Source organism: Scyliorhinus torazame, chromosome 1 (genome assembly GCF_047496885.1).
Source record: "Scyliorhinus torazame isolate Kashiwa2021f chromosome 1, sScyTor2.1, whole genome shotgun sequence".
In the NCBI taxonomy this organism is placed as follows: domain Eukaryota; kingdom Metazoa; phylum Chordata; class Chondrichthyes; order Carcharhiniformes; family Scyliorhinidae; genus Scyliorhinus; species Scyliorhinus torazame.
This window is the reverse complement of record NC_092707.1, coordinates 111962500-111976867: the sequence shown is the minus strand read 5'-3', so window position 1 is coordinate 111976867 and position 14368 is coordinate 111962500. Positions and strand designations below refer to the sequence as shown.

At 48.0% G+C, this 14368-nt stretch overlaps 1 protein-coding gene across 2 annotated transcripts in view; it reads right to left on the bottom strand.

The window, feature by feature from the left end:
* rnf185 (ring finger protein 185) overlaps nt 1-14368 on the bottom strand; it is a 44633-nt gene that overhangs the window by 16447 nt on the left and 13818 nt on the right. For both annotated transcript variants that reach the window (XM_072499899.1, XM_072499889.1), the window contains exons 2-5: nt 11809-11827; nt 2421-2533; nt 1019-1073; nt 67-184 (exon numbers count right to left, since the gene is read on the bottom strand). In XM_072499899.1, coding sequence (XP_072356000.1) covers nt 67-184; nt 1019-1073; nt 2421-2533; nt 11809-11827 — 305 coding nt within the window. The remainder of the gene's footprint in view (nt 1-66; nt 185-1018; nt 1074-2420; nt 2534-11808; nt 11828-14368) is intronic.

Sequence of the window (14368 nt, the reverse complement as noted above, 5' to 3'; positions counted from 1 at the left end):
CCAGTTTTGTACCGGTTTGATGTAGCACTGTATAGGATGGAGAATGTAGTGATTTTTGTCATGTACCTGGAGGTGGGCGGCCATCATTGATGTTAAACGCTGTTGCAAAAATCCCAAATGGAAATGCACCAATCCCAAACGACATCTGGAATCCTCCATCTCCAAATCCAAAACCTTGAAAGCCCTGAGAAATAAGATCATTGTGGCAATGATTCAGCAGGAGATGCATTATAAAGAATTTGCACAATGGCTAACAAAAACACTATAGCTTCCATAATATAATAACACTTCCCACATTTCAGAAGGGCAGTGGGGAAAAGGATAAACGAAGAACCTAAAGTAAAAGCAAATTACTGTGGATGCTGGAATCTGAAACAAAAGCAGGAACTGCTGGACATTCGCAGCAGGTCTGACAGCATCTGTGGAGAGAGAAGGAAGCGAAGTCAACCAGACTCCTGCTATGTTCTCTCTCCACAGATGCTGTCAGACCTGCTGAGATGGTCTAAATCAGAAAATGCTGGACAAAGAAGCGGTTTATTCTCAGCCAAGTGTTTATTTAATCTTTGACCCATCATTTTAAAGAGGAACTGTTTTCAATGGTGCAAATTTAATGAACAGAATGCCACATAGTTAAGGTGATGACAAAAGAACCAGAGACAGCATAAGGAAAAACTTTTTTCCATAATAAGTGGTAGAAATGGTGGTAGACACAGGTTCAGTCATAGCCTTTAAAGGGGAATTGGATAAATAACTGGAGACAAATAGTGCACAATTAATTAATTGAAAGAGCTGGTGATGTTTCAATGGGCTGAATGGCCTCATACGGTCTGTGATTGTATAACAGGTGGGAGGGGCTGAATAATTCACTCCTGTCAGGAACACAGCACAAAACAAAGAAACATGTTCACTATCCAAATTACCACAAACCATTCACATCATCCTCTAATTTCGGTGTCCCTCTTCCCATTTCCTCTCATCACCTTCTAGCTGCTGCCTTGAAATTAATGCAGGCACTCACCCCTCTACTCTCCGGCTCGGGTCTCTGGCCTTGTGGTCTTGGAGGCGTTTTCTCCCTAAATACAACATGGTAGACAAAGATTAAAGTTGTCTGTGAAACGTGCCAGAATGAATTTAATTTCTTCTGCTGAATTTAAGCACTTGAACAAAAATGATGGTACGCCATAAGTTTTACAAGAAAGCTACTTACAGCGCGGTTGCACAGTGGTTAGCACTGCTGCCTGACAGCAACAACAACCCAGGTTCGATTCCAACTTTGATTCTCTGCGTGGAGTTTATATGGGTTTCTTCCAGGTGCTCCGGTTTCCTCCCACAGTCCAAAGATGTGCAGGTTAGATAGATTGGTAATGCTTAATTTCCGCTTGGCGTCCAAAGATTAGGTGGGGTACAGGGATGGGGTAGGGGAGTGAGCCTAGTTAGAGTGCCCTTTCAGAGGGTCGGCGAAGATTCAACGGGCCGAATGATCCCCTGCACGGTAGGGATTCTATGATTCTAGTGTCAAGAATGGGACTCGAACAATGAAAATCATAGAATCCTGACAAGGCAGGAGACCATTCAGCCCACTAAGTGTGCACCGAACATTGAAAGAGCACTCCAAGGCCCACTCCCCCGCCTTATCCCTGTAACCCCATACATTTATCATGGTCAATTCACCTTACCAGAATTCCTTTGGACTGTGGGAAGAAATCGACAGACATGAGGACTAAGTGCACACTTAACATAGACAGATACCAGGGTCGCTGGCGCTGTGAGGTAGCAGTGCTAACCACTGTTCAACCTGGCCGCCCATGGTGCCGTATCTGGAGCAGCATGGGGAGTCATGTGAATACAGGAGAGCACTCGAGTATTTTTCTATCCAACGATATCCAACTAATGGGGTTGGGAGTAAAATGTGGATGTTTGAAACCTCATACAGAATGAAAACTAAACCATTCCCACTGCTAATTGTTTGAATGAGATGTGAAGCTTTCAGTGGTGGGAATTGATTCACCCGTAGGCCAAACTTTGAGAATAAGCAGGGGGTGGGAAACAAAATAAGAGCGACTAAGAATAACATTGACAGAACAATAGAGAGAAAAGAGCGAGAGAAAAGAGGGGTGAGTTAAATGGAGGGGAGTTTAGAGATTAGATAGTTAACCAGTTGTATTTGCAACCCATTTAATTATAGCTACTGTTAATAATATAAGGTTAATAGTGTTCAAATTTACAAACCTGGTGACTGTTGTATTGGGCAGCCGAAGACCTCGGGTATTTTAAAAATAAATGTTAATCATGTTAATTTCAACGGTGTTGTGACTCTGGGTCAAGTGTGCCTGGAATTCACATGCACTGACCTTGTGTGTCGTAACAATATTACAGAAAACAGAAATGCCATTGTGGTATTATTCCTTTGATTTTCTCACCTTGGATCCTGCTGACCTGTGCTTCCTCTTCCATAAAGGGGAATTACTTTGTCTCGACTGATGCCTGCTTTGCAAACAGGACAAACCTGTCTGTTAGGTCTGGTCTCTAACCACTGTCAGAATAGAAATATCAGAGGCTTTCAGTTGGTGATAAAGAAACTAAAGAACACATGAGCACATTTTTTGTAGTACAAATATAATGATGTCTAGGTAGTTTAATATAGGCCTAAGCCTTACACTGCAAAGATGCTTTTATTAAACCAAATTTTAAAATGGTGCCACCTAGTTCTGGATTCACCCACAAGTGGAAACATGCTTTCAACTTTCATTCAGGATCTTATATACTTTAATCAAGTCAACCCCTCTCTATTGCGGACTTTAGTGCAAGCAAGCCACATAAGATAACGTGTTAATTCCAAGCATTAATCTATAAATCTCTTCTGAATCGCCTCCAACGCATTTATATCTTTCCTTGAATGAGACCAAAACTGCACACAGTATTCAAGATGCAGTCTCACCAAGGTACTGTATTTTTTTTAAATTTTAGAGTACCCAATTCTTTTTTCCAATTAAGGGGCAATTTAGTATGGCCAATCCACCTACGCTGCACAACTTTGGGTTGTGGGGGTGAGACCCAGGCAGACACGGACAGTGACCTGGGGCCGGATTCGAACCTGGGTCCTTGGGTCATGAGGCAGCAGTGCTAACCACTGCACCACCGTACCACCCTGACCAAGGTCCAGTATAACTGAAGCACAGCTTCCTTAATTTTATGTTCAATTTCTCTTGCAATAAAGGACTGCATTCCATTAGCCTCCTTGATAATTTGCTGTACCTGCAGACTTACTTTTGTGACTCGTGTCATGGGAGTGTCCCTTTAAGAAATGTTTCTGTCTTATCACAGAGCTTCAGTGACGTCATTGTGTGGGTGCAGCTGGACTGTGGCTCTGAGCTTTCACTTTCGCTTTGAGCTTTGGAGCTGGGTTATGGCTCTGGGAATTTTTACTTTTGTTTTTCACATTTGGCTGCTGTAGGATCAGACAGAAAAGTATTTTGGCCTGTCTCTCTACTTTCAGTTTTAAAGAATCATTCCAAGGAAGAAAAACAATTACATTTACGTATTGTTTTGGTAAAAAGGGCTTTGGTTTATGGGATATTGTTATTAAATTGGAACAGTTAAGGGGGATTCATAAATAGATTACTGTAGCTATGTGGGGTATTTATGCTTGTAGTTGACAAAAAATTTTGCATGTATGTGTTTATACAAATGTTAACTAAATTCGTAGAATAAAGTTTGTTTTTGATTAAAAGAGTCTAATACCTCTGTTGAACACCTGGAAGGTAGGCTCTTGTGCTCATCCTAGCCAAATTCGATAAACATTTGTAGGTCAGGTGAACTCCATGATGTACTTTGGAGTTTTCTAAACCCTGGCCCAATACACTGGTGCACAAGAATACCTAAATTCTACTGCACCACAGCATTCTGTGGTCATTCTCCATTTTAAGTAACATTCTGCTTTTTTATTATTTTTGCCAAGGTGAACAACTTCACATTTTCCCACATCATACTCCATCTGCCAGATTTTTGCCCACTCACTCAACCTAGCTATACCCATCTGCAAGCTCTGTACACAATCTATCTTTGTATCATCTGAAAATTTAGCTACAATGTCATGGCCCCCTCATCTCAATCACTGATGCAAACTGTAAAGAGTTGAGGATCCAGCACAGATCCCTGTGGGACTCCACTGGTCACATCCTGCCAATCAGACAAAGACTCATTTATGCACAGTCGGTTTTATGGCAAACTGCCAATCTTCAATCAAGGCTATGTTACCCCTAAACCATGAGCTTTTATTTTTTGCAATAATCTTTGATGTGGCATCTAATCAAATGCTTTCTGGAAATCCAAGTACAGCATGCCTACAGGCTCCATTTATCCACAGCATATATTACTCCTTCAAAAAAACTCTTGGTTTTTAAAAAAATTCATTCATGGGATGTCAGCATTGCTAGTTAGGCCAGCATTTGTTGCTCATCGCTAATTGCCCTTGAACAGAGTGATTTGCAGGGCCATTTTAGAGAGTATTTGACAGTCAGCCACATTGCTGTGGGTCTGGAGTCACATCTAGGTCAGGCCAGGTAAAGACAGCAGATGTCCTTCTCTAATGGACACTGGTGAACCAGATAGGTTTTTATTACAATGACAATAGTTTCGAGGATTTTTTTTATTGGATTCAAAATTCATCATCTGCAGTAGTGGGATTTGAACCTGGGTCTCTAGAATATTGCTCTGGATTTCTAGATTACCAGTCCAATTAAAATACCGCTACACCAACGCCTACTAGTAAATTGGTTAAATGGGATTATCTTTCATTAAACCTTGCTGACTCTTCCCAATTACCATGAGCTTGTCTAAGTGCCCAGCTATAACCTTCTTAATATATTGATTCCAACACGTTCCTCATGACAGATGTCAAACTAACCTAACTGGCCTAGAATTTCTTTTTTTCTGCCTCCCTCTTGTTGAATAGAAGGGTTATGTTTGCTACTTTCCAGTCGAGCAGAATTCTAACAAATTTTGGAACATTATCAACACATCAACTATGTCATTAGCCACCTCTTTCATGGCCCTGGGGTGAAGTCCATGAGGACCTGCAGACTTGTCAGCCCTCAGCTTCATCAGCCCTTGATTGTGTTCCCAAGTCCCTACATGTGGAGTTGAACACGTAGCCCCTCAGTCTTAAAGGAACTAATCAGCCCCTCAGTCTGAAAGGAACTAATCATCACTGAGTCAATGCTGACATTTCAGCAAACATTAATCTCAATGTTCTTGTGAGGAATCATTGACTTTCTGAACCTTTAATGAAGAATACTTCAGTGAATGTCGACCCTGCCTTCCCACGACCCGGGCTAAGCTGGCTCCGGCTGGAGCATTCGGTCAGGGATATGAGCCCCATTGCCTTGAGTTTCTCAGGGGACGGGGAGGACGGGGACTAAGGCTAAGAGAAAAGTCAGAGTGGAGCCCCGTGAGGCAGTCGTGTTAGTATTTGCATGTTCCAGCAGCACCTGCAGCCAAACTGGTGTTAAACTCTGAGAAAGTCATTCAGACTCGAAACATTGGTTTGCTTTTCTCTCCACAGATGCTGTCAGACCTGCTGAGATTGTCCAATATTTTCTGTTTTTGTTTCAGATTCCACCATCTGCAGTAATTTGCTTTCAGCTATGGTGTCAAACGTCGTGCTCTGCACTCCTTGTTGGACCCCACCAACAAGGCCATGGCGAGTTTTGATGCTTGGGTAGCCCAAACCCACATGGAATGCATCCCAGGGTACTAAAAGAGATGACTAGGGAAATTGCAAATGCACTAGTGGTAATTTACCAAAATTCACTAGACTCTGTGGTGGTCCCGGCGGATTGGAAATTAGCAAACGTGACACCACTGTTTAAAAAAGGAGGTAGGCAGAAAGTGGGTAATTATAGGCCAGTTAGCTTAACTTCGGTAGTAGGGAAGATGCTGGAATCTATCATCAAGGAAGAAATAGCAACGCATCTGGATGGAAATTGTCCCATTGGACAGGCGCAGCATGGGTTTATAAAGGGCAGGTCGTGCTTAACTAATTTAGTGGAATTTTTTGAGGACATTACCAGTGCGGTAGACAACGGGGAGCCAATGGATGTGGTATATCTGGATTTCCATAAAGCCTTTGACAAGGTGCCACAGAAAAGGTTGCTGCATAAGATAATGATGCATGGCATTAAGAGGAAAGTAGTAGCATGGATAGAGGATTGGTTAATTAATAGAAAGCAAAGAGTGGGGATTAATGGGTGTTTCTCTGGTTGGCAATCAGTAGCTAGTGGTGTCCCTCAGGGATCAGTGTTGGGCCCACAATTGTTCACAGTTTACATAGATTATTTGGAGTTGAGGACCAAGTGCAATGTGTCCAAGTTTGCAGACAACACTAAAATGAGTGGTAAAGCAAAAAGTGCAGAGGATACTTGCAATCTGCATAGGGATTTGGATAGTTTAAGTGAATTAGCTATGGTCAGGCATATGGAATACAATGTTGACAAATGTGAGGTTATCCATTTTGGTAGGAATAACAGCAAAAGGGATTATTATTTAAATGATAAAATATTAAAACATGCTGCTGTGCAGAGAGACCTGGGTGTCCTAGTGCATGAGTCGCAAAAAGTTGGTTTACAGGTGCAACAGGTGATTAAGGCGGCGAATGGAGTTTTGTCCTTCATTGCTAGAGGAATGGGAGTTTAAGACTAGGGAGGTTATGCTGCAACTGTATAAGGTGTTAGTGAGGCCACACCTGGAGTATTGTGTTCAGTTTTGGTCTCCTTACCTGAGAAAGGACGTACTGGTGCTGGAGGGTGTGCAGAGGAGATTCACTAGGTTAATCCCAGAGTTGAGGGTGTTGGATTACAAGGAGAGGTTGAGTAGATTGGGGCTGTACTCGGTGGGAATTTAGAAGGATGCGGGGGGATCTTATAGAAACATATAAAATTATGAAGGGAATAGATAGGATAGATGCGGGCAGATTGTTTCCACTGGTGGGTGAAAGCAGAACTAGGGGGCATAGCCTCAAAATAAGGGGAAGTAGATTTAGGACTGAGTTTAGGAGGAACTTCTTCACCCATAGGGTTGTGAATCTATGGAATTCCTTGCCCAGTGAAGCAGTTGAGGCTCCTTCATGAAATGTTTTCAAGATAAAGATATAGTTTTTTGAAGAATAAAGGGTTATGGTGTTTGGGCGGGAAAGTGGAGCTGAGCCCACAAAATCTAATTGAATGGCGGAGCAGGCTCGAAGGGCCAGATGGCCTCCTCCTGCTCCTAGTTCTTATGTTCTCATATATTCCGCCCAGGTGAGCACCATGGAGCGAGCACTATGGAGCGGTCATTCCATAGTTGCCTCAAAGAACAAAGAACAAAGAAATGTACAGCACAGGAACAGGCCCTTCGGCCCTCCAAGCCCGTGCCGACCATACTGCCCGACTAAACTACAATCTTCTACACTTCCTTGGTCCGTATCCTTCTATTCCCATCCTATTCATATATTTGTCAAGATGCCCCTTAAATGTCCCTATCGTCCCTGCCTCCACTACCTCCTCCGGTAGTGAGTTCCAGGCACCCACTACCCTCTGCGTAAAAAACTTGCCTCGTACATCTACTCTAAACTTTGCCCCTCTCACCTTAAACCTATGCCCCCTAGTAATTGACCCCTCTACCCTGGGGAAAAGCCTCTGACTATCCACTCTGTCTATGCCCCTCATAATTTTGTATACCTCTATCAGGTCGCCCCTCAACCTCCTTCGTTCCAGTGAGAACAAACCGAGTTTATTCAATCGCTCCTCATAGCTTATGCCCTCCATACCAGGCAACATTCTGGTAAATCTCTTCTGCACCCTCTCTAAAGCCTCCACATCCTTCTGGTAGTGTGGCGACCAGAATTGAACACTATACTCCAAGTGTGGCCTAACTAAGGTTCTATACAGCTGCAACATGACTTGCCAATTCTTATACTCAATGCCCCGGCCAATGAAGGCAAGCATGCCGTATGCCTTCTTGACTACCTTCTCCACCTGTGTAGCCCCTTTCAGTGATCTGTGGACCTGTACTCCTAGATCTCTTTGACTTTCAATACTCTTGAGGGTTCTACCATTCACTGTATATTCCCTACCTGCATTAGCCCTTCCAAAATGCATTACCTCACATTTGTCCAGGTTAAACTCCATCTGCCATCTCTCCGCCCAAGTCTCCAGACAATCTAAATCCTGCTGTATCCTCAGACAGTCCTCATCGCTATCCGCAATTCCACCAACCTTTGTGTCGTCTGCAAACTTACTAATCAGACCAGTTACATTTTCCTCCAAATCATTTATATATACTACAAAGAGCAAAGGTCCCAGCACTGATCCCTGTGGAACACCACTGGTCACAGCCCTCCAATTAGAAAAGCATCCCTCCATTGCTACCCTCTGCCTTCTATGGCCTAGCCAGTTCTGTATCCACCTTGCCAGTTCACCCCTGATCCCGTGTGACTTCACCTTTTGTACTAGTCTACCATGAGGTCTACCTCACAGTGGCCAAAACAACACAGTAGGCCATAGTTACCTATTATTAGCCTAGCTTATAAGCCTAGATCACCATATCCCATTGGACAGCGATCGCACACCTCAAAACCACGCAGCCTCCAGTCAGTAAGGTGTCCTCCCGCCACGTCCACCTGCTCCAATCGGTCATTACCCACCCAACAAGTGGACTGTAACATCACACCAAGCAATAGGACAAAGAAAGGAAAGAAGGTACCAGCCATTCCATTTACAACCTGGAACGTCGGAATCGTGTGTCCGGGCCTGCCAAAATATCTCACAGATCGACAACTCTCGGAATACCACCATTTTCAACAAAGAGCTGATTATAGTTAATGTGGACATTGCAGCACTTCACATGCCTTGTTATCGCTAATGGGGCAGGACTACACTTTTTACTGTCAGGGCAGAGACCCAAAGAGCCAAGTGCATTTTGCTATCAGAAACCCCTTGCTCAGTATGATTAGCCAACCACATATGGCTCAGAATGCATACTGTCCATTCGACTGTCTGTCACTCCTCAACCAGTACACCTGCTCAAAAACTATGCCCCAAAACTCGTTTCTCATCAGAAGTTGAAGACCAGTTCTATGTGGAACTCCACAACATCAGCAGCATCCCTAACTCCAAACATCCGATCCTGCTGGGAGACTTCAATGCCAGGGTTGGGGCCAACCATGATTCATGGCCCTCCTGCCTGAGGCGACATGGCATTGGATGGATGAGTGAGAATGGAGACTGCTGAAGTTGCGTGTTTACCACAGCCGCTGCATTATCAATTTGCTCTTTCAAACCAAACTCTTGTCACCAGGTTTCATGGAGACATCCAAGATCATACCGGTGGCAAACCAGAAAATACTGGACAATCTCAGCAGATCTGACAGCATCTGTGTATGGAAAAGGAAGCTAACGTTTCGAGTCTGGATGACTCCGTCATACTGCTGGCAACAGCTGGAGCTAATCTTCATTAGCCTTTCTAAACAGTGTTTTAATCACACGCAGCTTCCACAGTGACACCAACCACTCCCTGGAGTCCAACCAAAGAAGATAGGCCATTCCAAGCAAAATAGTCGCCCACACATTAACACTACAAGTTTCACCCACTGTTGTTACAGGGGTTTATCAATTCCCTTGAACAAGCCCTTCAAAACACCGCTGTAGGGATTGCAGAGACAAAGTGGGCCCACATTAGAGACATCTATAACTCAGCAATGACCACCTTTGGCAAACTCGAGAAGCAGAACCTGGTTGGGTTTCAAGGCCACCTTGAAGAGTTGGAACCAGTCGTATTCGCCAAGCATACTGCCCTACTGATCTACAAGCAAGCCCCCAGCGAGAAAACATATTTAGCACTTATAGCTGCCAGAAGCACTGCACAAAGAACAGCTAGACGCTGTACAAATGACTGCTGGTAACATTTATGTAGTTGTATTCAGCTGACATCTGACACCAGAAATGTATGATGGCATCAAGAAAGCTTTTGGGCCAACCATCAAGCCCTCAAGTCTAAATCAGGGAAAACAATCAATGACCAAAGCAAGTAAATGAACCGCTGGGTGGAGCACCACCTAGAACTGTAGTCCAAGAAAAATGTTGTCACTGATATCACCCTTAATGCAGTTCAGCCTCTGCCAGTCATGGACAAGCTAGACGAACAGCCAACGGAACCAGAGCTCAGCAATGCCATCAATTTTCCAGTCAGGAAAAAGGCACCAGGAAAGAATGGTATTACCTCTAAAATAATAGTGGTGCCAAGACAGCTATACTCTCTAAACTCCACAAACGGCTTTATCAGTGTTGGGATGAGGGAGCAGGGCCACAGGGCATGCACAGTGTCAACATCATTACCTTCTATAATAAGGGCGACCACTGTGACTGCAACATCTACCATAGAATCGCCCTGCTCAGCACAGTAGGGAAAGCCTTTGCCCCAGTCATTTTAAACAGACTTCAGAAGCTGATTCATAGTGTCTGCCCTGGGGCTTTCATGCAGAGATCCATTATCGACATGTTGTTCTGCCTTCACCAGTTACAGGAAGAATGCCGCAAACGGATACCCCTCCATGTCACCTTCATTGAGCTTACAAAAGCCTTTGACCTTGTCAGATCGGATGACCACCAAAATTACAAAGTGTCATCACTGTGTTCCATGATACAGTCCAGTACAATGATGCCTCATGTGATGAATGTAGGAGATTATTCTATATTTTGTTGTAGTAAGAACCCTGGGTTCACGTACATACAGGCAGTATGTCTGCTAAAGCGGTGATTAAGCTATCGTACGTACATACAGGCAGTATGTCTGCTAAAGCCGTGATTAAGCTGTCATAAAAGTGAGGGAATCATTGATTCTAACTATTTACTTGTTTACATATAGATGGCTAATGGAACATTGTTTGTGTTTCTGGAGGTTCTCTGGGGTGTAGATAATTAATGAGAGAGTGGCGTTCAGTCCTAGCTGAGCAGTTCATGGGACATCGCAGTGGGGTACAGATGTAACTAATGGGAAGAGCCAGGTCTGTCTGTGGTTTTAGCAGTTTTGCCCTAGGATTGGAGTCTGACACGACAGAAGGATTTTCCGGTTGTTCCTGAAAGGGTCTCTCTCCAAATGTCTGCAAGTCATCTTGATTGCTAACTTTATTTATGAATGGATTTTGAACTGTATTGGGGTGCTTATTTGGAATATATATATAATGGCACGTGTAGATAGCGAGTTGAAGTTTTTCCTTTCATTGAAGAACTGTTTAACTGTTAATTGTAAAGCTATTTCTTTGATCTTAATGTGGTAAGTTTTTTTATAGATGTTATCATAGAATTTACAGAGAAGGAGGCCATTCAGCCCATCGAGTCTGCACCGGCTCTTGGAAAGAGCACCCCACCCAAGGTCAACAATTCCACCCTATCCCCATAACCCAGTAACCCCACCCAACACTAAGGGCAATTTTGGATACCAAGGGCAATTTATCATGGCCAATCCATCTAACCTGCACGTTTGGACTGTGGGAGGAAACCGGAGCACCTGGAGGAAACCCACACACACACGGGGAGGATGTGCAGACTCCGCACAGACAGTGACCCAAGCCGGAAAGGCTTTGGGTGCTTTTCTAATTTATTTATTTATTTCAAATGCGTTGCGATTCTGGGTTAAGCGGGAAGGAAATTGACCACACGCTAGCCCAGGGGCTCGTAACACCACCACAATGGAGAGCCAGATGCTGCCAAACCAATCAGTGATCCACTGTCTCTCGAGACAGGCGCAAAAGTAAATTGAAAGTAACAGACATACCTGGTGCAAGCAGGGCCAGCTGCAGGCATCCAAAGGTTTTACCAAAAAACAGGAACAAAAGAGTTAGTGTTCAAACTTTTAAAAACAAAAAACAAAATTGTGACCAACCTCAGCATCCAAACCTCACTCACCCGCAGCTCCCGCCCAGCCCTCACAGCTCACCCACTCCCCCGCAGCTAGCTCGCTCTCCCTCTACCCCCCCAGCTTGCCCACTCTCCCCCATCCAACTCGCCCGCTCTCTCCCACTCTCCCTCCCTCTCCCCCACCCAACTCTCCCACTCTCCCTCCCTCTCCCCCATCCAACTCGCCCGCTCTGTCTCCCACTCTCCCCCACCCAACTCGCCTGCTCTCTCCCCCATCCAACTCGCCCGCTCTCCCTCCCTCTCCCCCATCCAACTCGCCCGCTCCCCCTTCCTCTGCCCATCCAACTCGCCCGCTCTCCCTCCCTCCCTCCCTCTCCCCCATCCAACTCGCCCGCTCTCCCTCCCTCTCCCCCATCCAACTCGCCCGCTCTCCCTCCCACTCTCGCTCCCTCTCCCCCATCCAACTCGCCCGCTCTCCCTCCCTCTCCCCCATCCAACTCGCCCGCTCTCTCCCACTCTTCCTCCCTCTCCCCCATCCAACTCGCCCGCTCTCTCCCACTCTCCCTCCCTCTACCCCATCCAACTCGCCCACTCTCCCTCCCTCTACCCCATCCAACTCGCCCACTCTCCCTCCCTCTCCCCCATCCAAATCGCCCACTCTCCCTCCCTCTACCCCATCCAACTCGCCCACTCTCCCTCCCTCGCCCCCATTCAACTCGCCCGCTCTCCCTCCCTCACTCACCCCCATCCAACTCGCCCGCTCTCCCTCCCTCTCCCCCATCCAACCCGCCCGCTCTCCCTCCCTCTCCCCCATCCAACTCGCCCGCTCTCCCTCCCTCTCCCCCATCCAACTCGCCCCCTCCCCCTTCGTCTGCCCATTCAACTCGCCCACTCTCCCTCCCTCCCTCTCCCCCATCCAACTCGCCCGCTCTCCCTCCCTCCCTCTCCCCCATCCAACTCGCCCGCTCTCCCTCCCACTCTCGCTCCCTCTCCCCCATCCAACTCGCCCGCTCTCTCCCACTCTCCCATCCAACTCGCCCGCTCTCTCCCACTCTCCCTCCCTCCCCCATCCAACTCACCCGCTCTCTCCCACTCTCCCTCCCTCCCTCTCCCCCATCCAACTCGCCCGCTCTCCCTCCCTCTCCCCCATCCAACTCGCCCGCTCTCTCCCACTCTCCCTCCCTCTCCCCCATCCAACTCGCCCGCTCTCTCCCACTCTCCCTCCCTCTCCCCCATCCAACTCGCCCGCTCTCTCCCACTCGCCCTCCCTCTCCCCGATCCAACTCGCCCGTTCTCTCCCACTCTTCCTCCCTCTCCACCATCCAATTCGCCCGCTCTCCCTCCCACTCTCCCTCCCTCGCCCCCATTCAACTCGCCCGCTCACCCTCCCTCGCCCCCATCCAACTCGCCCGCTCTCCCTCCCTCCCCCATCCAACCCGCCCGCTCTCCCTCCCTCTCCCCCATCCAACTCGCCCGCTCTCCCTCCCTCTCCCCCATCCAACTCGCCCGCTCTCCCTCCCACTCTCGCTCCCTCTCCCCCATCCAACTCGCCCGCTCTCCCTCCCACTCTCGCTCCCTCTCCCCCATCCAACTCGCCCGCTCTCCCTCCCACTCTCGCTCCCTCTCCCCCATCCAACTCGCCCACTCTCCCTCCCTCTCCCCCATCCACCTCGCCCACTCTCCCTCCCTCTCCCCCATCCAACGCCCCGCTCTCCCTCCCTCGCCCCGATTCAACTCGCCCGCTCTCCCTCCCTCCCTCGCCCCCATCCAACTCGCCCGATCTCCCTCCCTCTCCCCCATCCAACCCACCCGCTCTCCCTCCCTCTCCCCCATCCAACTCGCCCGCTCTCCCTCCCTCTCCCCCATCCAACTCGCCCGCTCTCCCTCCCTCCCCCATCCAACCCGCCCGCTCTCCCTCCCTCTCCCCCATCCAACTCGCCCGCTCTCCCTCCCTCTCCGCCATCCAACTCGCCCGCTCTCCCTCCCTCTCCGCCATCCAACTCGCCCGGTCTCCCTCCCTCTCCGCCATCCAACTCGCCCGCTCTCCCTCCCTCTCCGCCATCCAACTCGCCCGCTCTCCCTCCCTCTCCGCCATCCAACTCACCCGCTCTCCCTCCCTCTCCCCCATCCAACTTGCCCGCTCCCCCTCCCTCTTCCCCCATCCTCCCTCCCTCTCCCCCATCCAACTCGCCCGCTCTCCATCCCTCTCCCCCATCTAACTCGCCCGCTCTCCCTCCCTCTCCCCCATCCAACTCGCCCGCTCTCCCTCCCTCTCCCCCCATCCAACTCGCCCGCTCTCCCTCCCTCTCCCCCACCGACCTCGCCCGCTCTCCCTCCCTCTCCCCCACGCAACTGGCCCGCTCTCCCTCCCTCTCCCCCACCCAACTCGCCCGCTCCCCCTCCCTCTAGCCCGAAAGCGCGCCCGCTCTCCCTCCCTCTCCCCCTTCCACTAGCCCGAAAGCGCGCCCACTCTCCCC